Below are 26,298 nucleotides of genomic sequence, written 5' to 3' on the forward strand. Positions count from 1 at the left end.
AAAGGTGGGAAATAATCTACCACATTAATATACTTACAGAAATATAGAATTCTCATAGAGGATTGTTATGATCAAATATAACAGATCAGTGCAGTCTTCATCATGTCATTCAGCCAATATTTCAGGCTCCTTTACCACCCTTTTTCTAATTCTATTGTGGGATGTGGGTGTCACTCACTGAGCTAACATTTATTGCCTATCTCTAGTTACCCTTGAGGTCGTGTTGAGCTGCTTGCTTGAATCACTGCAGTCCATCTGCTGAAATCTGACCCATAATGTCTTTAGGAAGAGAATTCCAGGATTTTGACCCAGCAACAACGAAAAAATGGCAATATATTTCCACGACAGGATGGGGAGTGGCTTGGAGACAAACTTACATGAGGTGTTTCCAAGTTTTGCTAGCCTTGTCCTTCTAAACTGAAGTGGTCACAGTTTTACAAGGTACTGTCTAAGGATCTCTGATGAATGCTGCAGTGCATCTTATAGATGATACACACTGCTGCTACTAAGCGTTGGTGGTGGAGGGAATGGATGTTTGTAAACATGGTGCCAAACAGGTTGCTTTGTCCTAGATGGTGTCAATTGTCTTGGCTATTATTGGAGCAGCACTCATTTAGACAAGTGGGGAGTACTTACACTATTGACTTGTGCCTTGCAGATGGTGGACAGACTTTGGGGTAAAGTCAGGAGGTGAGTAACTTGTTGTGGAATTCCTAGCCTCTGACTTTCTCTTGTAGCCACTGTATTTATATAGAGAGACCAGTTAAGTTTCTGGTCATGGTAACTGCCAATATGTCATTATCTGGCACGTGTGTGGCACAAATATTACTAGCTAGTTGCCTAGATATTGCCCAGATCTTGTTGTATTTGAATATGGACATCCTCAGTATCGAAGGAGTTGTGAATGGTGCTCAATGTGCAATCATCAGTGAACGCCCCCACTTCTGACTTTATGATGGAGGGATAAGTAAATCCTGTCTCGGCAAAGCCTCAGCATCTGCAATGTTAGTCAAACACTAGAAATAGTCTGCACTTGTCTGAATTGGTGCAGCTGTAACAACAGGTATGAATGTTTGACACCAGCAAGGAAAAGGGCAGATGGATTGTACTTGCACATTAGTTAGCATCTGTTCTCTCCACCATCAGCATAACATGGTTACATTGTGTGTTATCTACTGGACATACAGCAGTAGGTCACCAAAGCTGCCTTGGCAGCAATGATCAAGCTGGCAACTTGTGTGACCTAAAAGGTCAAGGGCAGCAGATGCTTGGGAATATTATCACCTCAAAGACGCCATCATGCATTCTTACTTAGACATTCATTTTGTATCAGATACAAATTCTGGTAAAAACCCAGGGACTAACAGCTTAGTAGCTCGTTTCAGGGACTGCAGCAGCTCAAAATATCCCATCACAATGTACTCATCAGCAACTTGAAATTGGCGTTAAATGTTGATCTTGCTGTAGATACCCACATATGAAAAAATGAACATTAATAAAGAACAAGCTTTCATTAGTAAACAATTTCAAACCCTCGGGATATTCCAAAGCACTTTGCTGCCACTGAAATTCTTTTTAAGTGTAGTCACTGTTATAACAAAAACATTTATGCCAAACAATTTGCAGATAACAAATTTCCACAAATAGCAATGAAATAAATAACCATTGGTTGAAACACAAGTGTTGCCCAAGAGACTGGATGGCTTAATCTCCACTTCTTTATAATCACTCTGATGGACCTTAATCTCCACCTGAGAGGTTTGATATGAAAGAGAGTACTTTACAACTGTGCCAAATTCCTTCAAGGCACTGAAAGGGTCAGCCTAAGTTTGTGCTCAAATGGGCCTTTAAGAAGTGAGTGCTAGTACTAAGCCAAAAATGGTTAAAACAGAAAAGGAATGATACAGCAGGGTAGGCAAAACAAAGCCTCTATGTAATAGGGGACTAGGGAAGGAGGTTAAACATAGAACAGTACAGGCCCTTCAGCACACGATGTTGTGCCACCCTATTATCCTACTAACATCAATCTACCCTGCATGACCTACATTTTACTATCCTCCATGTGCCTATCCAAGAGTCACTCAAAAGTGACTGACTCCTCTACCACTGCCAGCAAGCATTCCACACACCCACCGCTCCTTGTGTGAAGAATCTACCTCTGACATCACCCCTATAACTTCCTCCAATCATCTTAAAATTATACCTCCTCATAATAGTCATTTCTGCCCTGGGAAAAAGTCTCTGATTATCCACTTTATCCATGCCTCTCATCATCTTGTACACCTCTATCAAATCACCTCTCATCCTTCTTTTCAAGAAAGGAGGGAGAGAGAAAACAGGGAATTATAGACCGGTTAGCCTGATGTCAGTGGTGGGAAAGATGCTGGAGTCAGTTATAAAAGATGAAATTACAACTTAATTGGATAGCAGTAACAGGATGGGTCAGAGTCAGCATGGATTTACGAAGGGGAAATCGTGCTTGACTAATCTTCTGGAATTTTTTGAGGATGTATCTATGAAGATGGACAAGGGAGAACCAGTGGATGTAGTGTACCTGGACTTTCGGAAAGCCTTTGATAAAGGCCCACATAGGAGATTGGTGAGCAAAATTAGGGCACATGGTATTGGGGCCAAAATACTGACTTGGATTGAAAATTGGCTGGCTGACAGGAAGCAAAGAGTAGTGATAAATGGGTCCCTTTCAGAATGGCAGGCGGTGACCTGTGGGGTACCACAAGGTTCGGTGCTGGGACCACATATGTTTATAATATACATTAATGATATAGATGAAGGCATTAAAAAGTAAGATTAGCAAATTTGCTGATGACACAAAGCTGGGTGGCAATGTGAAATGTAAGGAGGATGTTATGAGAATACATGGTGACTTGGACAGGCTAGGTGAGTGGACGGATGCATGACAGATGCAGTTTAATGTGGATAAATGTGTGATTATACACTTTGGTGGCAAGAACAGGAAGGCAGATTACTATCTAAATGGAGTCAAGGTAGGTAAAGGGGAAGCACAACGAGATCTAGGTGTTCTTGTACATCAATGAAAGCAAGCATGCAGGTACAGCAGGCAGTGAAGAAAGTTAATGGCATGCTGGCGTTCAAAACAAGAGGAATCGAGTAAAGGAGCAAAGAGGTCCTTCTGCAGCTGTACAGGGCCCTGGTGAGACCGCACCTGGAGTACTGTGTGCAGTTTTGGTCTCCAAATTTGAGGAAGGACATTCTTGCGATTAAGGGAGTGCAGCGTAGGTTCACGAGGTCAATTCCTGGAATGGCGGGACTATCATATGTTGAAAGGTTGGAGCGACTGGGCTTGTATACACGAGTTTAGAAGGATGAGAGGGGATCTGGCTGAGACGTATAAGATTATTAAGGGATTGGACACTCGGGAGGCAGGAAGCATGTTTCCGCTGATGGGTGAGTCCAGAACCAGAGGAACCAGTTTAAAAATAAGGGGTAGGCCATTTAGAAAAGAGTTGAGGAAAAACTTCTTCACCCAGAGTGGTGGACATATGAAATGCTCTGCCCCAGAAGACAGTGGAGGCCAACTCTCTGGATACTTTCAAGAAAGAGATGGATAGAGCTCTTAAAGATAGTGGAATCAAGGGTTATGGGGATAAGGCAGGAACAGGATACTGATTGTGGATGATCAGCCACGATCATAATGAATGGTGGTGCTGGCTCAAAGGGCCAAATGGTCTACTCCTGCACCTATTGTCTATTGTCTTCTTCACTCCAATGAAAAATTCCCTAGCTCCCTCAACCTTTCCTCATAAAGGCCAACCCTCCAGTTCAGGCAGCATCCTGGTAAATCGCCTCCGCACTCTCTCCAAAGCTTCCACATCTTTCCTGTAATGAGGTGACGAGAACACAATATTCCAAGTGTGATCTAACCAGAGTTTTATAGAGCTGCAGCATAACCTCACGGCTCTTAAACTCAATTCCCCTGCCAATGAAAGCCAACACACCATATACCTTCTTTACAACCCTATCAACTTGGGTCACAACTTTGAGGGACCTATGGACATGGACCCCTTCCCTCTGTTCCTCTACACTGCCAAGAATCCTGCCATTAACCTTGTATTCTGCATTCAAATTCAACCTTCCAGAGTGAATCACTTCATACTTTTCTGGGTTGAATTCCATCTGCCACTTCTTTGCCCAGCTCTGCATCCTGTCAATGTCCCGTTGCAAACTACAACAGCTCTCCACACTGTCCACAACTCCACCAACCTTTGTGTCATCGGCAAACCTACTAACCCACCCTTCCACTTCCAAGTCATTTATAAAGATCACAAAGAGCAGAGGTCCCAGAACAGATCCCACTGGTCACCGAGCTCCAAGCTGAAATCTTTCCATCTACTACCACCCTCTGGCTGTCCAACAGAAAACAGTTTTGTATCCAGACTGCCAAATTTCCCTGAATCCCATGCCTCCTTGCTTTCTGAATGAGCCTACCATGTGGAACCTTATCAAATGCCTTGCTAAAATCTATATACACCACATCCACTGCTCTATCTTCATTGATGTGTTTTGTCACATCCTCAAAGAATTCAATAAGGCTTGTGAGGCATGACCTGCCGCTCTCAGAGCCATGCTAACTATTTCTAATCAAACTGTGCTTGTCCACGTAATCATAAATACTATCTCTCAGAATCCTCTCCAATAAGTTGCTCACCACAGAAGACAGACTGACTAGTCTGTAATTTCCAGGATTATCCCTATTCCCATTCTTGAACAAGACAGTGACATTTGCCACGCTCCAATCTTCTGGCACTACTCCAGTGGACAATGAGGATGCAAAGATCATTGCCAAAGGGGCAGCAATCTTTTTCCTCGCTTCCCAAAGTAACCGGGATATATCCTGTCTGGTCCAGGGAACTTATTCGTTCTCATGTTTTTCAAAATTTCTAACACATCCTCCTTCCTAACAACAACCCGTTTGAGCATACCTGCCTGTTTCATGCTGTCTTTGCAAATGTCAAGGTCCCTCTCACTGGTGAATACTGAAGCAAAGTATTCATTAAGGACGTCCCCTACACCTCTGGCTTCGCATACAAGATTATTGAAAGGAGGTCAAAGGCAAGTTTGGATGAAAAGCACTATGCAAGTATGAGTTAGCAGGCTGAGAAAACAATTAGGAAATAGTTACTAAATCAGTGATTAAATTTAATTAAAATGCAAATCAAAATGGAAAGTATGAATCAACAAATGTATCATAGATCTTGCACGCTAACCTTTCTCAAGGAAACATCTAAGTTAGACAACCACAACATCATATTCCAAAAGTGGTATTTCAAAACTAAGTTTTTTTTTAATCCTCGCAAGGTGAAAAATAGTCATGCAGGTTCAAAACATCCTGTAACATATCACAATGGCAACATTAGTCGTGTGTCATGTAAACTGTGTAAAAATAGAGTACTTTATTCAAAACTATTGAAGGTGCTTGATTTCAACATATGCACTAGATGAACAAACATCCTTTTTTAAACTTTTATTGAAAAATTAATGAGACATTATTATTCAAGTACACATTCAGGACTCTTGAATGCAGCTCCACTTTGTACACAGCAGCTAAGTCTTTGTGTTACAACAAGTAACTGGAATATTTTTATTATATATGATGCTTCCGTTTCTGTCCAGTATTAGCAGCAGTCGACAAGGGTCAGAAAATTAATCTCTTAGCCAGGCCACCTAAAAGTAAGTGCAACAACATTTACATCTGGCTATTAATGAAAATGAATTTATATTCAATAATAAATTTAGGTGGTGAGACTGCATGAAATAAATGGATCATCTACAACTTCACTGGAACCCTCATTGCTGCAAACTAAATTGAATCTCATTTTTAATTAAGAGTACATTTGGGTTTTCAAATGAAGCACACACCTGACACCACATTAAGTGGCTGAGTGAGATTTTCTTTTAAAAACAAATGCAAAATATTGCTTTTTTCAGTTCTGTAACTCCTTTTCTGTTAAGCAGGAGGAAATCAAGAAGGAACCAAGAATTAGAGACAATGGGTATATCAGAGACTCAGCTAGTAAAAAGATGTTGTTGAAAGCCCAAGAGGAGAAACTGATTAAATTTCAGGGGAAAAACTAAGAGTGAGTGGAAAGGATTGTACAAGGCACTAGCAACACAACACACGTTTACAGCTGCCACATGAAACTGATGAGCTTCAAATTTGATTTTCATTAAAGCTATAATTAAATACTTAAGTGGGAATATAGACATGCAATATTGACATCAACTTCAAAAGATGTTGAGAATGGGACTGAAAAGTTTTAGCATGGGTTATTTAGCAGAGATCTTAGAACTACAGCACTACAACTGAAGTTCTATAGCAGACAAACTTCATTTTCACGGGTTACAATTTAACAAATGGAACAGATACTGAGAAAGCAGCTAACCAAATGCATTAAATGAGTGGTAGGGTTATGAAAAGTCGATTCTTACACAGTTTTAAATTTAGGGTTTATTCACAAATAAAAATATTAGGAATATATAGCTTCCAACTCTACAACCCATGTATCAGTAAGCATCTCTTTATACGTGCACAAGAAATTATATAATCAGGAAATCCAACACTACCTACTTAATCTTAATTCATACAGTTAACATTAGGAAAATTCATGGTAAATAATGATGGACAGAGCTTGATGGGCCTTTTCTCACTGTGGATTTTGTTGCATATTCTCACATGGTACTCTTGCTTAAAAAAAGTTTGCTATCATTACTTCAGAACTCACTAGATGTTAGAATAGGGACATTTAGACAATACTGAAGAGAAGACAATTTTACAGAGTGGAAAACATCTCTTCACATTGCAGACAGTATCCATTTTATTAAGACCATAACACAGAGGAGCAGAAATTAGGCCATATGGCCCATCGAGTTAGCTCCGCCATTCAATCATGGCTGATAAGTTCCTCAACTCCATTCGCCCACTTTCTCCCCGTAACCCTTAATAATCAAAAAACCTATCAATCTCCATCTTAAATGTACTCAATGACCTGGCCTCCACACCCTTCTGTGGCAGTGAATTCCATAGATTCACCACTCTCTGGTTGAAGAAGTTTCTCCTCATCTCCGTTCTAAAAGGTCTTCCCTTTACTCTAAGACTGTGCCCTCAGTTCCTAGTTTCTCCTACCAATGGAAGTATCTTCCCAACATCTACCTGTCCAGGCCATTCAGTATTCCAAAAGTTTCAATTAGATCCCCCCCCACTTTTCTAAACTCCAATGCGTATAGTCCCACAGTCCTCAAACGTCCCTCCTATATTAAGCATTCCATCCCTGGGACCATTCTCGTGAACCTCCTCTGAACCCGCTCCTCCAGGGCTAGTATATCCTTCCTGAGATATGGGGCCCAAAACTGCACACAATACTCCAAATGTGGCCTGACCACAGCCTTATAAAGCCTCAGTAGTACAATCCTACTTTTATGTTCAAGCCCTCTCAAAATAAATGCCAACACTGCCTTTGCCTTCCAGACTGACTCAAGCTGCAAGTTTACCTTGAGAGAATCCTGGATTCGAAGTCCCAAGTCTCTTTGCACTTCAGACTTTTGAATTTTCTCCCCATTTAGAAAATAGTCCATGCTTTTATTCTTCTTAACATAGAACATGACCTCTCACTTTCCCACTTTGTACTCCATCTGCCACTTCTTTGCCCACTCCCCTAACCTGTCCAAATCCTTCTGCAGTCCCCCACCTCCTCAATACTACCTGTCCATCCACATATCTTTGTATCATCTGCACACTTAGCCAGAATGCCCACAGTTCCTTCATCTAGATCACTAATGTATAAACTAAAAAGTTGTGAACCCAACACTATCCCGTGCAAAACATTACTTGTTACTGGCTGCCAGACTGAGAAAGATCCTTTTATCCCCACTTTTATTCTTCAAAGAACTCTTCTTAGCACAAATTACAAATGCTTTAAACCAAAAATGAATAGAAGAGTATTCAGTATCAGTTGAAACATGATTCAAAATTACTTCTTCTCTTTACTTGGAGTTGGGCAAATAAATTTGCATCTTATCTATATAGATCTTATCTTCCAAGTTGTGTAACTGTCAAGATTTCCTTAAAAAGCAACTTGATTTAAAATTAAAGTACTCAGCAGCTGGGATGGTGGCTCAGTGATTAAGAGTGACAAGGGAACCTGGTTCAACTCCAGCCTTGGGTGACTGTCTGTGTGGAATTTGCACATTCCCCCTATGTCTGCGTGGGTTTCCTCCAGGTGCTCTGGTTCTCTTCATAGTCCAAAAATTATGCAGATTGAGAGGTTCGGCCATGCTAAAAGTGCCCGTAGTGTCTAGGGATATGTAGGCTAGATGGATTAGCCACAGTAAATGAGTGGTTATGAAATTAGGATAGGGGCTGGTCTGGGTGGGATGCAGACTCAGTGGGCTGAAAAATCTCTTTTCACACACTAGGGATTCTATTACTCTATGATTCTAAGAAGAATATGCCTCTTAAGGATAAAAAAACTTGAATGAATAAGGGCCAAACCATAAACCTGAGATGGATGGAAGTGGATTTGCTGAATTTGAAATCATACAGTGTTAAATCAGGGCATCTGCACCCTCTTGTTAACATATTTCAGCCACTGTAACTATGCTTAAATACAATGTGATTGACAAAACTGACCATTTGTCTTATTCAAAAACAGACCCTGGATATAAATGATGCTCTCAAAACAAAACAAAAGCTGTGCTTTTATTTCTCATTTAAAGATGACAATCTGAAACAAAATCATTGTGAAGACAAACATTAAATTAGGTATTCACAAGATGCCAGTATGTCCACTTCAGGATCTTTGGAAAAAGCAAATGCATTTCAGCTAAAGTACAGCCAACTAGTTCTTGTCACCATTTTAATTCATGAATAGTTAAGAGACTAAGGAAAGAATTTCCTCAGAGAAGAATCAAAGCTCTGGAAGGATTTCTACAAATCAATGAATTTAAGCTACAATGTTTTACAACAGAAGAAAAAGGTTAAAAACTTTAAAGATCTCAGTGAATGAAAGCTTTGAAAGCACAAACTATAAAGAAACAAGCAACGTGATCATAAGAAAATGTAATACTTAAACATTGCTCATGTAGTAGTTCATTACTGGAAAATTAGTAATACATATCAATTACAGCGAGGGGTAACATTTTCTTGTCTTGATGTAATCAAACTGAGTTACAATGGGAGATCTGTCACTGTACTGTCAGACACAAAGACTTAGACTTAGACTTCTAACTTGTCAAGACTGACTGGCAACTCTCTCCACACATTTCTTAATCCACAGCCTGAGTATCAAACAGTAAGCTATCAATTCCCACAGAATTACCCAACTCACCTTTTCTGGAGATTTCCTAACTGACAACTTCCCAACTCTGCACAACCCATTTCTATCTCTTCCCCAAAATCCATAAACAGAACAGTACAAGCAGACAACTTGTTAATGTTGATTTTTGTTTTTGTCTCCACCCTTGTCCATTCCCCATCCATCCAAATCCACAACATTCTGTCCTCTACTACTTTGTTAGTTTTTAGTTTCCCAGCCCCAGTGGTAGTTTTCACTGAAGTTGTACATTGTTTCTAAGCTCCTCCCGGGTACTCTATCTTGAACAGCAGACCAGCCACTATCCCACTATCATCCTCCTCTGCCAGACAGAACTCATTGAACTTTTCCTTTAACTCCACAGTTTTTCTCCAGGTAAGTATTATGAACTTTGAGGATATGATGTGCATTTTTGTTCCAATCTTGAACACACTGCATCATCTTTTCAGTACACTGATGTCTGTGTAAAAGATGCTTCCTGCTAGAATCTAAAGTTCATAAATTTTGCTTCAAAATTTCCAATTCTTCTTAGCTTCATGTAGGCCATTTCTGACTCTGTGCTTGCTCACTTGGACTTCTCTCTAGCTTAGGAAATGAAATTTGATTCAACATTTATTATAAATCCACAGATTCTCAGAATTACTTAGATTAGTTCCACCTTGCTACTTGTGAGGACTTCATACTCATCTCTTGCTTTCAGTGATGAATCTGATGCCAATCCTTCCTACACCAGAATTTCCAAAATATCTATCTTCCTTTTCCTCATCTAGCAATTCTTTTAGTGTAACAAACATTAAGGTTACAGATTACTATTTGTCCTATATGACTTTCGCCCCCTACAGGCTCCCGTGTCCTGTTTCTTCTTATTGCTGTTCACCTGTAACATAATTCCACGCAAACAAAATGATAACAATTGTTCTCTTCAAAGATGCTACCTAATCTGAAGTTATTTTCAGTGCTTGCTATTTAATAAATTAAACTGGTTACACAACTATACTGCATTCGGTCCTGTAAAAAAAACCTTTTGGTCACTCCAAAAATTTTCACAGTAGTTTAAATTTCTCAGCTTGTTAAATGCTATTTCAAAATCAGTAATTTAGGGAGACAATGATGTAGTGGAGATAGCTCTAATTCATTTCAACCAAATATTCAGGATTTAGGTAGAGAATGTCAAAATCTCCTCTTTGTCTACTGAAAGGATGCTAAGCAAAATTAATTTGAACAGTCTCAGTTACATACAAGGTGCATGAAGAGCTCTGACATTGGCATGAACTGATCATATCTGTCAATAGTACCGGATATAAAAATGCCACACTTGAGGCTCACTCTTCACAGAATAGAATTGAGATACCATGTCTATCCAGGGTAAAGGAAGTATTACTTCTGCAACTCAAACTGTTCTACCTAAAGACTGAATTCCTGATAACGTCAATATCTCAATCCCGAAAACAAGCACTATAAAGTCTAAAAAGCGTATAAAAGAATTAAATTTGCACTATAAGGATAAGGAGATTAATTCTGTGATCATCTATGTTCTAGCACTGCTGATTATTTAAAGTAATGTAGCAGGATCACTTGCCTGAAATATAAACCAGCTCCACGAAAGTGCAAGTGTCAAAGCTGAAAGGTTACTTAAGGATTAAACAACTTTATAAAACCATAGAATCACTGCCCAGAAGAGGCCCTTCAGCCCACTCAGTCAGTACCACTATCCACACTAGTCCCACTTAACCACACCAGCCCAAAGCCTCGAACGTTACAACACTTCAAGTGCTCATCCAAGTACTTTTTAAAGGTTGCAAACTTTCCCACCTTGCCTGCCTCCTGGGCAGTGCATTCATACCCTACCGCCCTCTGAGAGAAAATGTAATTCCTCAGTTTATAAGGGGGAAACAAGAACTGCAAACAACACCACTTTCCGTTAGATGCATTCTTCCTAATAAAATAAATGTAAGTAGAACAAAAAAATAGCACACATACTCTGGATAGGATGGTAAACAGCCAGGCAAGGTTAGTGAGTGATAAGAAACATTGTGCAGTTTAGAATACATCTGTCGGTAGGATAAAGGTAGGCCTTAGGTGGACATGTACAATGCCTCAACCAAGCACTGAGAGGAATAGGTGACAATTGGCTAGCATATGATTTTAAATTGATCAGATTAGAAATTGAGTGTGTGAACTAAGATTATAAGAGATGGAAAACTTGTGTTTTTGCCAGAGATCAGTCTTAGAATTTTAAGGCTGACTCTCCTCATATATCTGTGAATAAATGATCGCTCCCATACCCAACTCTTCTCGTGGTTTGTCAAGCTGAACCACAATAACAGATTATTCAAACAGCTGCCTTTTGAAGCTGCATCAGTCAGAATTTTGATCTTAATTCCAATTTGTGGACGCTCAGATACAAGGAAGGGTAGTGGCATAGTGGCAGTCCAGAGTCCCAGGTTAATGTTCTGGGGTCACAGGTTCAAATCACACCATGACAAATAGTAAGTTTGATTTCAATTCTACTCAATTTTTAACTTCTGAAATAGCCTGAAGAGCCAGCCAGATCAAAGGAAACTAGGAATGGGCAACAAGTGCCAGTCTTATCATCAACATCTATATTCCATACAAGGAGGAAGAAAATTCTGGTTAATAAAAACATGTGGGAGTAACCAAAGCAGTGCTATATCTGCATTTATAATAAGTCAAATAAAATAAAATATCATACTTAGTATTGCATATGTCAAAAAAACATACCTGAGGGGAAGTGGAATAAAAAATACGTTCTACTCAACTGGGATACATTTTATTGTTTTATGCTCCTGACAAACAAATCAGCAAGCCCACAGTAATTTTTTGATGGTTGTTTTGTTGCACAGAACTTGAACGTAGGTGAAAAAAGACAATTCATCAAAGCTTTTCTTCATGCAATCATCAGGGCAATTCACAAGAAATACAAAATATAAAGGGAAAACGACATATGCACTGTATGAGGAGTGGAGTTGATTTGTTAGGAAATGGATTCTGAAATTGACTCTAAAATCGGCAAAGACATTGCCAAGGAGAATACACAAGTTAGATAATCATTGACAATGAACTGGTAAGCTTTGTTTAAATTTTAAGACGTATGTTGACTGTGATTGGTCAAGCCTTTACCCTAAGAAATGAACCAGACAACAATGGACAAGTTCAAATGAGCACGCATTCTATCTGTCTGCAAATAACAAGTAGTAATATACGAAGCTTAGAGTATGTACAAATATGCCACACTGCATGTCCAAATATCAATCCTAAATTGGTTGTCAGTTAGATTATCCATAAATTCAGGATGACTCAGCAAATATTATAGTCAGAGCTGTACAGAATGGAAATAGACCCTTCAGTCCAACTCATTCATGCTGACCAGATATCCTAAATAAATCTGGTCCCATTTGCCTGCGATCATGCTTCGAAACTGTTCGTATTCATGTACCCATCCAGATGCCTTTTAAATGTAGTAACTGTACCCCCTCCATCACTTCCTCTGGAAGTTCATTCCATACACGCCCCACACTCTGCATAAAAAGGTTGCCCCTCAGGTCCCTTTTAAATCGTTCCCCTCTCACCAAAAACCTATGCCTTCTAGTTTTGAACTACCATACCTTGGGGAAAAGGCCTCGGCTATTCATCCTATACATGCCTCTCATGATTTAACAATCCTCTATAAGGTCACCCCTCACCCTCTGATGCTCCAGGGAAAATAGCATAGCCTATTTAGCTTCTCCCTACAGGTCAATCACTCCAACATCCTTGTAAATCATGATGAGTTTTGCAAACACTGGCTAGTTGGGTAGTTGGTATATTGCCTGCTGTGAATAGCTGAAGGGACATCCTGTTCAAAATAATTTGCCAGTCGTTGAAACGTACAACTTAGATATATATATAGCATCAAACTGACATGGAAAATCATATATAACATGAGATTGGCAAACTGTGTTTTTGACTAGACATTAGCACCCTATTAGTGATGAACACCACTCATGCTGCTAATGCATGGTCAACTTTCTGCTTCCATCCTAGAAACAAGTTGGTTAGAAAAAGGACAAGTCTCAGGTGATCAACAGTCATTCAATCTTCCAGTCTATGGAACAGTACAACTATGAACAGGATTAAAAAAAATTTCAGGAGTCAAAGTAGTTGACTGCAATCAAGCTACCAGACTTTCATAGAGTTGCATTCTTCAAACAGGACATAAATCATAAAGGATATGTGGTTACAAGCCTTTTGTTAGTTGCCAGCTGCTTAGCACCAGTTAGCTGCCAATGCTGACAGATGGCATGCTGTTCATGGTAATCCTCACACATACAGTTATGGACCTTAGAAAAAATTTGAGTGGGAAAGAGAAGTGAAAAAATCCAATTGGACAGAAAAGGCTATCCATTACCTTGCTCCATGTTTTCAGTTCGTTTACGTTTGAAACCCGTCTTAGCCTCTTGCTCTTTTAAGACTTCCGTTGAGCAGTTTGGTCGGGGCAGTTGAGGCCCTGCTGTTGGTCCAGGGCGGTTACTAAAATACTTCTTCTTTAGTGCCTTGAGAGAATTAAACTTGCAACATAGTCAAAGGAGCACCAATTGATTCAAACTTCATAAAAGTATAGAACAAGAGGCTATCAGCTCCTGAAGCACTCCAATAGGATTTAAGAATTTTGCACTATCAAAGGTTCGCCAGAAATATAAAAATGAGGTCAGAGCAAGTTTTTTCCTTTTATTTACAATTTCCCAATTTTATTTTCCTCAAAGGAGTTCTCAAAGTTCCTTGCTGTACTATTGATTCACTAATGCTGGCCACCCTTTTTGTATCATATCTAAACCTGTCCTTATCTGAACACATTCATTTTTGACAAAAAAAACCATTAGTTAGCATTCAAGATAACAACACTGACTGGGAGTTCTCACACCAGCTCAGAAACATTGAGGTTAATTGCAAAACAATAACCAATGCCCCAGCAGAGACTAGAAAATTCAGCACTAACCAGAGACTAAAATCTATGGCTTTCTAGATGTTCTGCCTGAATTAAGCACTAAATAAACTTATTGACTCATGGGCGGAGTGTTAGAAAGACAGAGAAGAAAACAGCCTATTTCCATATTTTATGGATTTAATCCTGAACTGCAGTTAATTGAACTGTGAGTGAACTTTACCTCTCAGGTCTTTATGAAATCCACAATAATGAATAATATCCATTTACCTGAGTAGCTGTTATTCTTGCACAGGGATTAAATGTAAACAGATCTTGTAGCAATTCCAGTAGGTCATCCCCAGCAGCACTAAATATATGCTCGAGTGGAGTTCCAGGAAAACTCTTAAATGAGATATAGTCTGGAAGGCTGGTCATTCCCTACAATTATAAAATATTAATGTAATATTTGAAGTATCTGTTTTGGATATGAATCTAAAAATAATGCAATTAATATATAACACCTAGTCATAATGCAGCAGTGCCCAATACCATGTTTACAATGAAATGACAAGCTTTTCCATCCAGTTTGGGACTAGAATCTATTAGACCTCACAATATTCATTTTAATGGTAGTCGTTCCGGATTTAAAGAACTTTGAGATTCTTATCTTGAAATGAAGATTATCATGCACTGCATCGCTAGGTGATGCATTTTGGAAGATCAAATTCAAGGGCGAACTATACAGTAAATGGAAAAGTCCTAGGGAAAATTGATGTTCAGAGAGATCTGGGTGTTCAGGTCCATTGTTCCCTGAAGGTGACAACACAAGTCAATAGGGTGGTCAAGGTGGCATATGGCATGCTTTCCTTCATTGGGCGGGGTATTGAGTACAAGAGTTGGCAGGTCGTGTTGCAGTTGTATAGGACTTTGGTTCGGCCACATTTGGAGTACTGTGTACAGTTCTGGTCGCCACATTACCAAAAGGATGTGAATGCTTTGGAGAGGGTACAGAGGAGGTTCACCAGGACGTTGCCTGGTATGGAGGGTGCTAGCTATGAAGAGAGGTTGAATAGATTAGGATTATTTTCATTAGAAAGACAGAGATGGAGGGGGGACCTGATTGAGGTCTACAAAATCATGAAGGGTATAGACAAGGTGGATAGCAAAAAGCTTTCTCCCCCAGAGTGGGGGACTCAATTACTAGGGTTCATGAGTTCAAAGTGAGAGGAGGAAAGTTTAAGGGAGATTTGCGTGGAAAGTTCTTTACACAGAGGGTGGTAGGCACCTGGAACGTGTTGCCAGCAGAGGTGGTAGATGCAGACACGTTAGCATCTTTTAAGATATATTTGGACAGGTACACGGATGGGCAGGGAGCAAATGGACACAGACCGTTAGAAAATAGATGACAGGTTAGACAGTGGATCTTGATCGGCGCAGGCTTGGAAGGCCAAAGGGCCTGTTCCTGTGCTGTAGGTTTCTTTCTTTCTTTTTTCAGAGGATCAGAAGGCTGCTCTCTCATCAGAGAGATAGACTGGTGGTTTAGTCTGTGGGACTCCATGCCTCAGGCGAAGGGAGAGGTTGAGAAGAAGGCCTCTTCATGTTAAGAAATAAGTTAAACAGACTGTTGAACAGCAGCTCACCAGCGCCTTCTCAATAGCAACCAGGGATAGGCATACACCAGTGACAACTGCATCCCATGAATGAATAAGAAAATGGGAGTTGTTAGAGGGCATGGAAAAGATTTGTGGGAGGTAGCTCCAATCCTCGATTATGATGTTGCAGACTTGCTTGTCAAATCAGTGTGTTTGATTGCAAATGTTTTGTCAACCTGCTAGGTAACATTGCCAGTGGGCATCCAGTGGAGCGCTGGTGTTCCATCCTGCTTGTTATTTATACGCCTCGGTTTGCTAGTATTACTTCAGTTTTGCTTCTCAGTGGTTTGTACACAGGGTCTAATTCAATGTGTTTGTTGATGAAGTTCTGGTTGGAATTACAGGCATCCAGGAATTCCCTAGCATGTCTTGTTTGGCTTGTGCTATATAGACGTGTGTCCCAGTCGAATTTGTGTCCTTCTTTGTCAGTGTGTATTGAGACCAGTGAGAACTGGTTGTGTCTTTTGGTGGTTGCTTGGCGTTCGTGTATCCTTATTGCCAGTTTTCTTCTGCTTTGGCCTATGTAATGTTTCTCACAGTCCTTGCATGGTATTTTGTATACTACATTAGTTTTATTGGTTGTGGGTATGGGGTCCTTTACATTCACCAGTAGCTGTTGGAGGATGATTGTTGGTTTGTGGGCTACCCTGATACCTAGGGATCCGAGTCGTCTTATGGTCATCTCTGATAGGTCTCTGTACGGTACGGTGACTAGCGTGTCTGGCCATGTTGTGTCTTCTTGCTGTGGTCTGTCGCGGACATAATGGCGGATTGTGCTTTTTGGGTATCCATTTCTTTTAAAAACTTCAAGTAAGTGCTCCTGTTCTGCTTTTGCACAGCTCTGGGTTGCTGCAGTGTGTTGTGGTTCATTTGAATTCTGCCCTGATGCAGCTCTGTTTACAGGTGTTGGGGGTGGTCGCTGGTGTGATTAAGTATCTGGTCTGCATGCATTGTCCTTCTGTGTACGCTAGACTGAAGTTCCCTGTTGTTCTTATGTTCTACCATTACGTCCATAGTTGGTTATTGTTCTCGTCATCTTTTGTGAATTTTATTCTGGTGAGGATCTTGTCATGTCAGTGGGTTTCTTCTGGTCTTGTGAGTTTGAAAACCACAAAGGTGTCATCTACATAGTGGGCCCAGAGTTTGGATTGGACAGTGGGGAGTGCTGTTCGTTCTAATCTTTGCATTACCGCTTCTACTCAGTCCTCATATCAAGGATCCCATTGGTGTTCTGTTGATTTGTTTAAATATATGGTCATTGAAGATACAATGGGTTGTGAGGCAGTTTCAGGGTACTGTTCTTGTTGATGCTGTCAGTATGGTGGGACTTCTGCCTTCCTGATTTGTCCAGCAGTGTGGCAACTGTCTCTTTGGCTAGGTCGATGTTTATGGATGTAAATAGTGCTGTTACGTAAAAGGATATTATCTCATCCTCTTCTATTCTGGTGTCCTTGACGATGTTGAGGAATTCCTGGGAGGAGTGAATGGAGTGGGTAGTGTTGTCAAGAAAGTACTTCAGTTTCAGATAATACAAACCACTGAAGGACAAGACCAGAAGAAATACCAATCACCCCAGGAAAACAAGGTATATAAATAACAAGTGGGACAGAACACCAATGCTGCACCAGAGGCACACTGATAATGTTACCTAGCAGGGTGACGAAACATCTGCAATCAAACTCAGCAAGCAAGTCTGCAACCTCATCCACTCGAGTTACAAATCTTCTCAAAAACTTTAATCCTTGATTAATTTTACTAAGTAAGAGAGTTAGAAAAGGTCATTTGTTGGGTGTACAACTGGTGCTGTTTTGGAGTTTAGTCACTCTTTGGCTTGATGTAGGGCTGAGAAATATTCAGCTGTCCACTCAAAGTTTTGTAGAGGCAGGTCAACCTATTGTCCTTTCTTTAGGTCTGGAGATTGCGCCAGCCTAAAGATGTAATCAACTGCAGACACTAGTGTCTCACGAGTATCTGTCATTAATTTTCTAAAGAAGAGTACAGTTTTTAAGCAGAATATGGGTACAAAGCAAATATACCATTCTGACAAAATCTTGACACAACTCATGCTTTTGAACCCATTTACTACAAATAGGTTTTATTCACACTCTTTAAATTAAATGTCCATGTTCAATTTCAAAATAACTTACAGGCCACTGTTCTTCTGTTGGAGTGCCCAAAGCTTCAAATATTTTTGTCAGCTGATCTAGGTCAGAGTCCCCAGGTAAAAATGGTGTCTGTATAAAAATAAAAATGAGGCATCTAAGCCAAAGTACGTACTTTCTTTTTAAGCTACATATTTGTGAAACACACAGGAATAAAACTAAATTGTAGTCAGTACATTTTAAAATAGCAGGCTAGAAAGTGTTGGAATTCAAAAGAAATTGAAGAGTTTTCATAAGTCTAAACATTGAACCACACTGTTTTAGCTGGTCAAATAATCATGTGGATCCCTCTGAATGGTGTGGAATTACCATGGACCAGGTAGGGTACGCTGTTATATACTGTTTGAACAGCACACTTCTGACTGCTTTCCATATCCAGATCACAAACTCCTTTGACAGGAGTGGATTAAGTGTTTGGTTGCTCCTGACCGTTTCCATTGTAATTGCAACCTAGACTTGTTCGCTGGTGTCAACAACACGACCTTAACATTTCCCAAGTGTTTGCACCCTACTGCATGAAATTATGAACATGGCTCCACTGTGATAAATTAATGACTTTAATTCTCTATTGATCATTTGAGTTGAACCCATTTTCAACCTACAGATTTCAATGCTCGAAGCTGGTCTATAACAAACTTTAATTATCTTGAAAATCACAGGACAACCAGTCAAAAATTTTGTTGGTTAGATACACAAATGTGTTTAGCTAATTATTATGATAGTCATCTGATAAATAATAACTGACTATTTAAAATGCTCTAACCCTGAATGACATTGACTTCTTTTCATGTTATTTGCTTTTCTTACAATGTAACTTCAATCGTTTTTATATAGCAAATTTCTGAAAGTTTATTTATATTGATGTTCAAAACTGTAAGAAGCAGATGCCATAATACTGAAGTACAGTCATTCAATAGATTCCCCAAGAACAAGGTACAGCTGTTTAAACTACTTCAGCAAAGCGTACTCAAGCAAAAAAAAACAGCAGGAATGAAATAAGGGAATTGAACAAGCAGATATGGAGGAGGTGGTGGTGTGGGAGACTTCCCAAAGATGTGACTTCTCCAAAGCTCTCTTAGTCAGCCTCCCAGCTTCAGACCTCTATAGAAATGAACCCGTAATTTCTTCACTCAGAGATTTGTGAATCTTTGGATTCTCCATCCCAGAGGAATACAGACGCTTGATTGTTGAATATATTCAAAGCTAGGAGAGAGATTCTTTGATCTGTTAGGGAATCAAGAAATATAAAGAGCAGGCAGGAAAGTTGAGGCAGAAAATCAGCTACAATTGTATAAGATATTGGAGCGGCTCAAGGGTTACGTGGTTTACTCCTACTTATGTTCTTATACTTTCAGTGTCACACTCTCTATCAACATGATACAGTGAGGAAGAATCGAGTCATCCTTGGAAGACATTTCAAGGGGAAAAGTAATTTTCATCTTAAAATGTAATATTTCAAGAGACTTATTTACCTAATTTATCTGTCATAAGCACTTACCCTAAGTAATAGCTCAGCTAATATACAACCAACTGCCCACATGTCTACTCCAACTCCATACATTCTGGCTCCAAATAACAACTCTGGTGATCTGTACCACCTGAAATAAAACAATAAATTTTCATAAAAACAGGCTTTTAGAAATTGCAAAGCATAATCACCAGTGAGCAGAATTGATTGGGGAACAGAAATAAATATCCAGAACTCTTCCTATATCCAACCCCTCCCAAAATAGGTTTATTTTAAAATCGAAAACACTTCGAAGAACTTAGAGATAGAAGCAACGCACCCAGTCATGAGCATTTATCATGGCTAGTTAGTTTTGTCATCATAATTGAAGAACACAAAATTTAAAAACTGAAAAACCGATTCCAAATAAGCATGTCAGACAGCAGCACCCTGAGCACTACTATTTAGGGAAATGTTGCTTAAAAGTTTAAAATCCATATTTAGAAAGTACTATTTAATGGAGTGCCACACCATTTTTACTGAATAAGTTAAAATTAAGCCATTATTTTCAAAAACAGAACAATATGAAGTGTGGCATTATTTTGGAATAGACTGAATACCAAAAGTAAATGTACATTTCACATAACTATAAATACATATAAACATTAAAATAATAATTTTCCACATATTCCCTAAATTAGTGTTTTTTCTAATATTATAATATTGTTTCCAATTTCACCTAGCAAAGAAGGAAATTTCTCTCACATCTCAGTTGTGCTATATTGGTAAACAGTGGAGGAGGAAAGCAAATGATTAATTTGGAGACAATGTTTATCTTTTAAAATGGATAAAATTTTGGGACGAAATATCAGTGGGCTTGATGCATGTTCCAGTACTGGATTTATCTTCAGAAAAGGTGCAACTTGCTTCATTTTAGTCCATGTTGTTAGGTGGTTTTCAAACATTCTGTTGTGCATATGTTACCTTGTTACGACCTGATGAGTATATACTCTATTGGGACTTCCAAATGACTTGGCTAAACCAAAATCAGCGAGTTTAAGAATTCCATTCTCATCCACTAATAAGTTATTGGGCTTCATATCCTGAAAAATGTATTTAAATGAATACATCACAATTACACCCATATGCAGCAAAGTATAGAAGTCAATCTAGAACAAAAACTACCTATTATTTCAAAGCTGAACAAATATTGCTAATGTAGAACAGTAATGTTAAAGCAGAAAGGAAATTTTGCACAGACTGTAATGAAGCTCATGAACTGTTTACATGGAGATGAAAGAGTTTAAGCAGATATGGATATATGAAATTCAGAATTCTCAAATAGAAGAATCTTTGAATTTTACAACAAAGAGGAAGGTTGTTTGACCCACTGTATAAGTGTCAGCTCTTTGAAAGGATTATCAAATTTGGTCCTAAACTACAGTATAATTTTCCCCTTAATCCTAAATTATCTTATCAAAAATTGTTGGAGATTCTGATTGAATCGAAGCACTCTTTCACTAGTGTGCTCCTGAGGGAAATAAATCACAGTCTGAAATAATTTCACCTCACTGCCCCCTCATTCTTGTGCCATTTATTTTAAATCAACAATATCTTAATGTCAGTCTGTAAGGATAAAGTATTTTTCCCTCTTCTACCAAAACACCTCAATTTTGCATACATAATGTTAGATTTTCCCCTAATTTTGTCTGCTCCACAAAAAACAATCCTGGGTTTCCCAAGCTCTCGAGTAAACTGAAGTCCCCCATGACTGCTACCATTTTGCCAAAGACCTTTGTAGCCTCTCCTTTGTCTTAATATTCTTCCTGAAGTGTACTGCCCAAACCTGTACATAAAATACTCCAGTTGAATGACTAACCAGTAATTCATAAAGGTTGGTATGGATTTGTTTTTATTTTTCACTACTGACAAAATCAAGCATCTCATGGGCTTTTTTAATTGTCTAACCATCTGAGTTTGCAACCCTAGATCCCTCGAGCCCTTGAACTCCCCTCACCATAATTCGTTTAGATTATATTTCATCTCCCCATTGTTTCTTTCCCCCCCAAAAGGCACAGCTTCAGTCATATCCACATTAAATTTCATCCATCTTTTTACTTTACCAGTCAATGTTCCCTTGAATTCCACTACTATCCTACTCAACATCTTTTCAGATTGCAAACATTTGCTGAAGTTTGAGCGCGATTGGCGTTGCATTCCCTTGTACAAGTTACATAGAAAGTCTTCAAATCTGCTCCACAGTGATAATTTTGGAAATATCGGCAGAGTGTTCTCTGAACTTGTTCCCCCTTCCCTTCTGAACTTGCTTGATTGATGAGGTATTTTCATATTACAGCGCATTGCCTTTCTTAAAAAAAAGGCAAATGGATGGACGCAAAGTTCCCCAAAAATCTAATACTATATAACAATAGGGCTGATGTTACAGCAAAGTACACACAAGATTATAATGTCATACTAATCTCTCTCTCAAAATTTAGAATTTAGAAGAGATACCATTTTAACGTGATTGGAATGCATTCTCTATCATGATATACAGGTAGAATATTTATGTCGTTAAAAACACTTACCCTATGTAGAATCCAGTGTAAATGAAGATATTCTAGACCCTGGAGTGTCATTAACACATATGCTTTTATGTTAGCAGGAGTCAGCACGAGGCTGGTATCTTTTATTATTACCTACATTCGTGGAAAAAGCAATTAATGATTTTTTATACTGATAGACACAACAGTGACTGATTTCCTTCAGCATTTATGGAATACAATCCAGAAAGTGAGTTATGCTAAATATTACCTCTAAGTCGGTCTCCATAAAGTCAAAAACAAGACTGATGTTGGATTTATGACCAAATGCATCAAGAAGCTACAGAAAAAGAAGTACAAAAGTTAGCATTCCACTTTCCATTTGAGAGTTAAATTCTGAAAAGGAAATCAAAATATTGCTATAATCTCTCACTATAGATTAAAGCTACGTGGAGCCAGAATTTACTGAGTTCAGCATTACTGGGCAATATAAATTGCCAAGTAGAAATGCTTAAATTTTTAACCTATTTAATTTTAGTAAATAGTTTTTGAAAAATGCAATTGCTCCTGTCAAATTCACCTTTTCTGACTGACGATACTTGCTCTTTGACAGCAAAGCAATGTTTTTAATGATTAGAGTTTTACAGAGTAGACTCCCTGTATTAACAGGAACAGACACAGAATAACTGCATAATTATGCGTTATTTAGCTTAAGAGCCAGCAAGTAGAATATTAATTGTTAAAAGTGATCCCAGAATTGACTTTCAGGCAATATAAAAATACTCTCCAAATAATGAAACATCTGACACAGGCTATCCTATAAAAGGTGTATTAACATGAACTTGTGTCTGTGGAATGATTTGCCATACCTATTTTATCCTTCAGTCATTCCACACTTGAGCATAATATAAGATCAGAAAAAGATTAGCCATTGAACCATATTCCTCTGTACTTCAATTCCATTCATCTGCCTTATTGTGCAAGCATTGTCTTTGAGTTCAGTGTTGTCTTTTATCTCATTTGACAAGTACAGTTGGTGAATTACATAACGGGTGCTTTTACCTTCTACAAGACTTTGCACCATATTCTAATTGTTTTAAAAACCTCCCTTTCTTTGGTTGTAAGTTCAACCATTAATATTTCAGATTAGTTTATTGTGATTAGTTCATTTCTCTTCACTTCAAAGTTTTCCCTACTCAAGTTCAAAAAATTACTGACACAAATCATTTGAGATCGTCATACTTACTCCTATAATATTTGGGTGACTGAGTTCCTGCAGCAACTTGATTTCTCGAAGGGCTGTCCTATTAATACCTATAACAAAAGTTTGTTACTAGTCAAGAAAAAGAATCAGTTATAAACTAAACTTCTTTAACTGGTTCAAATTCCTTTAAACGTATATTGTTTGCTATTCTGACTAATGGAAGTTAAGGAATAGTCTGTTGACTTAAAAGTTACGTTTAGGACATTACAGACTACAGTGCTATCGAGAACCCCAGCGATTTTCGAACTGTTTTCTCAAAGTATTATAACAGATTTACTTTGCCAATACTGTCTAAAGCTGTACAAAACAAGCGCCACTTGCAAAACATATCTTCAATTTATACTTTGATAAATGTGAACCCTAAAAAAATTTAAATTAGCTCAATTATTTGAATACAGCATAATTTATTGTTGGCAAATAAGGCAAGATATTGTACATTACAGATGTAACTTGGTCTAAACTACAAATAAAAAAAATTGACTACTCATCCCCCAGGTAACAATTGTTTTGCTACACTACTGTGCTCAATGATTTTTAGGGAAATATGGGAAAATGAAAATCGGAATATGAGGAGAGATTGAGTCAATTAGTACTGTCTTCACAGGAGTTTGGAAGAATGAGGGCTATCTCAAAGAAACCCAACATTTCTAACAAGACTAGACAGGTTAGTTGCAGCAAGCATGTTCCCAATTGCAGGGGGGAGTCCTGAACCAAGGGTCATTGTCTTAAAAGATTCTTCCCTTAGAAGACCATAAGGCACAGGAACAGAAATTAGGCCAGTCAGCCCATCCAAACTGCTCTGGCATTCAATCTTGGCTGATAAGTTTCTCAAACCCATTCTCCCACTTTCTCCCCCTAACCCTTGACTGCCTTGACAATTTAGAACCTATTTATCTTTGTCTTAAATATTCTCAATGATTTGGCCTCCACAGCCTTCTGTGGCAATGAATTCCATAGATTCACCACTCTCTGGCTTATCATTAAACTGAGATGAGAAGAAATTTCTGCACCCAGAGGGTGGTGAGCCACTACCACTGAAATAGTTATGGCCAAAACGTTGTGCTTTCATGAAGGTAGATATAGCTGATGGTTAAAGTGATTAAGGGCTATGGGGGCAGGGGAAGAATTAAGATTTTCAGCTCTATGATAAGCTATAATTATACTGAATGGCAGAGCCAGCTCCAGGGTCAAATGACCTACTCCTGCTCCTATCTTCATAATTTACATGTTTAACACCTTTAGGTTTCTTAAAGATTGACCAGGATACTGTTGCCTTCTTTCCTGAAATATTAATTATTTTTAGAAAGCCTCAGCACACTGTAGAAGGACCTTGAAGTCTGAATCAAAGAGAATACTTCATTACTTACCATCTTTAGCTTCTGATCTGTGCCCAACTTTAATCTGGAGGACAAGAAGGCAAATAGAGAATCAGAGATGAAGTGATTTTAAGCAGAGAAATATTTTGTTGTAACATCACAATGCTGCCAACATATTGACGTTGCTTTCAATATGGAACTAGTCCTCTGTGAATTTTCTGCCTTAAGGGTTGCAACTGTGGCTCTTCCATTTCTTTAGGTTGCTACCGAATACCTATACCATTTCTAGAACTAAGTGCAGATAAAAGGAAGGCAAACTATGGACAAAGCACCAAACAGGCTCACAGAAGCTTTTTGTACTTTCTGCAGCGGATATATTAGATCCCGTTGACACAGTATAGCAGCAAATTACTGCTGATGCTGGTATTTATAGTGAAAACGAAACATGCCAGAAATCACAGCTGGTCAGGTAACATCTGTGAAGAGACAGCAAACTCACATTTGGATTCTAGATGACTGATGAAGAGGAACCTCGACTCAAAACGTTGGCTTGCTGTCTCTCCACAGATGCTACCTGACCCGCTGTGATTTCCAGTATTTTTTGTTTTCAGTCATCAATACACTAAGTTGCTACAGCTAATGATCAACAACAGTTTCTTCAGGAATGTAAGAGCTCTTTCCAGAAACTGTCTTCGTTCAGAATCTCCAGTAAATCCCCATGGTTTAGAAACTAAGAAATTCCCTAACAAGTGTAGATTTTCTGTCTCCATCCCTGAAACGCAGGGAAAGGCTCTCCTCCTCTTAAAAATTCAATTTAGGACTTTTAACGTTTATAGGCTCTCTCAAACGTTTCAAAAATGTATTCAATCAAGGTTCAAATTTTGCTGGAAGAGAGATTAAAAGGTCAAGAATTACAGCAGGAACCTGCAGAACTTTAAGAACTTATTTACCATTCAGTTATATTAAATCACTACAAAGTCTCAAAGGAATTAAACTGGACAGATCTGGATCTGGCATCAGAAAATACAATGGCAGAGACAGTCCTGTCGACCCTGCAGAGTTCTCCTTTTGAACATCCAGGGGCTAATGCCAAAATGGTGCCTGAAATAGTTACACTCACAGAATCACACCTTACAGGCTATGTCCCAGATACCACCATCACCATCCTTAGAGATGTCCAGACCCACTGGCAGGTCAGACCCAAGAGGAGGCAGCACAATGGTACACAGGCGGGAGAGTAGCAGCCCTGGGAGTCCTCAACATTGACTTCAGACCCCTTAATGTCACAAGGCATCATGCTGAACAGGGGCAAGGAAGCTTACTGCTGATTATCATGTACCATCCTCCCTTGGCTGATGAATTGGTACTCCTCCATGTTGAGCAACACTTGGAGGATGCACCGAGGATGGCAAGGGCACGACATGTACTCTCGATGGGGGATTTCAATGTCTACCACCAAGAGCAGCTCAGCAGCATTACTACTGATTTGGCTGGTCAGGTCCTAAAGGACATAGTTGCTAGACTGGATCTGCAACAGGTGGTGAAGGAACCAACAAAAGCAAAGTACATACCTGACTTCATCCTTATCAATCTGCCGGCTGCAGATGCATCTGCCCTTGACATTACCGGTATGAGTGACCATT

The 26,298-nt window shown here is 39.0% G+C and overlaps 1 protein-coding gene across 1 annotated transcript in view; it reads right to left on the bottom strand.

Moving 5' to 3' along the window:
- Positions 1-5,503: 5,503 nt before the first annotated feature.
- The window catches only part of cdk7 (cyclin-dependent kinase 7), a 35,196-nt gene continuing 14,401 nt past the window's right edge, over positions 5,504-26,298 (bottom strand). The window contains exons 3-12 of the mRNA XM_048528028.2: positions 24,707-24,740; positions 23,322-23,389; positions 22,347-22,415; positions 22,121-22,231; positions 20,517-20,635; positions 19,584-19,683; positions 18,071-18,157; positions 14,560-14,709; positions 13,756-13,900; positions 5,504-5,703 (exon numbers count right to left, since the gene is read on the bottom strand). Of these exons, the coding sequence (XP_048383985.1) occupies positions 5,675-5,703; positions 13,756-13,900; positions 14,560-14,709; positions 18,071-18,157; positions 19,584-19,683; positions 20,517-20,635; positions 22,121-22,231; positions 22,347-22,415; positions 23,322-23,389; positions 24,707-24,740 (912 nt within the window). The 3' untranslated portion in view covers positions 5,504-5,674. The remainder of the gene's footprint in view (positions 5,704-13,755; positions 13,901-14,559; positions 14,710-18,070; positions 18,158-19,583; positions 19,684-20,516; positions 20,636-22,120; positions 22,232-22,346; positions 22,416-23,321; positions 23,390-24,706; positions 24,741-26,298) is intronic.

The sequence above is a fragment of the Stegostoma tigrinum genome, chromosome 3 (genome assembly GCF_030684315.1).
Source record: "Stegostoma tigrinum isolate sSteTig4 chromosome 3, sSteTig4.hap1, whole genome shotgun sequence".
Lineage (NCBI taxonomy): Eukaryota > Metazoa > Chordata > Chondrichthyes > Orectolobiformes > Stegostomatidae > Stegostoma > Stegostoma tigrinum.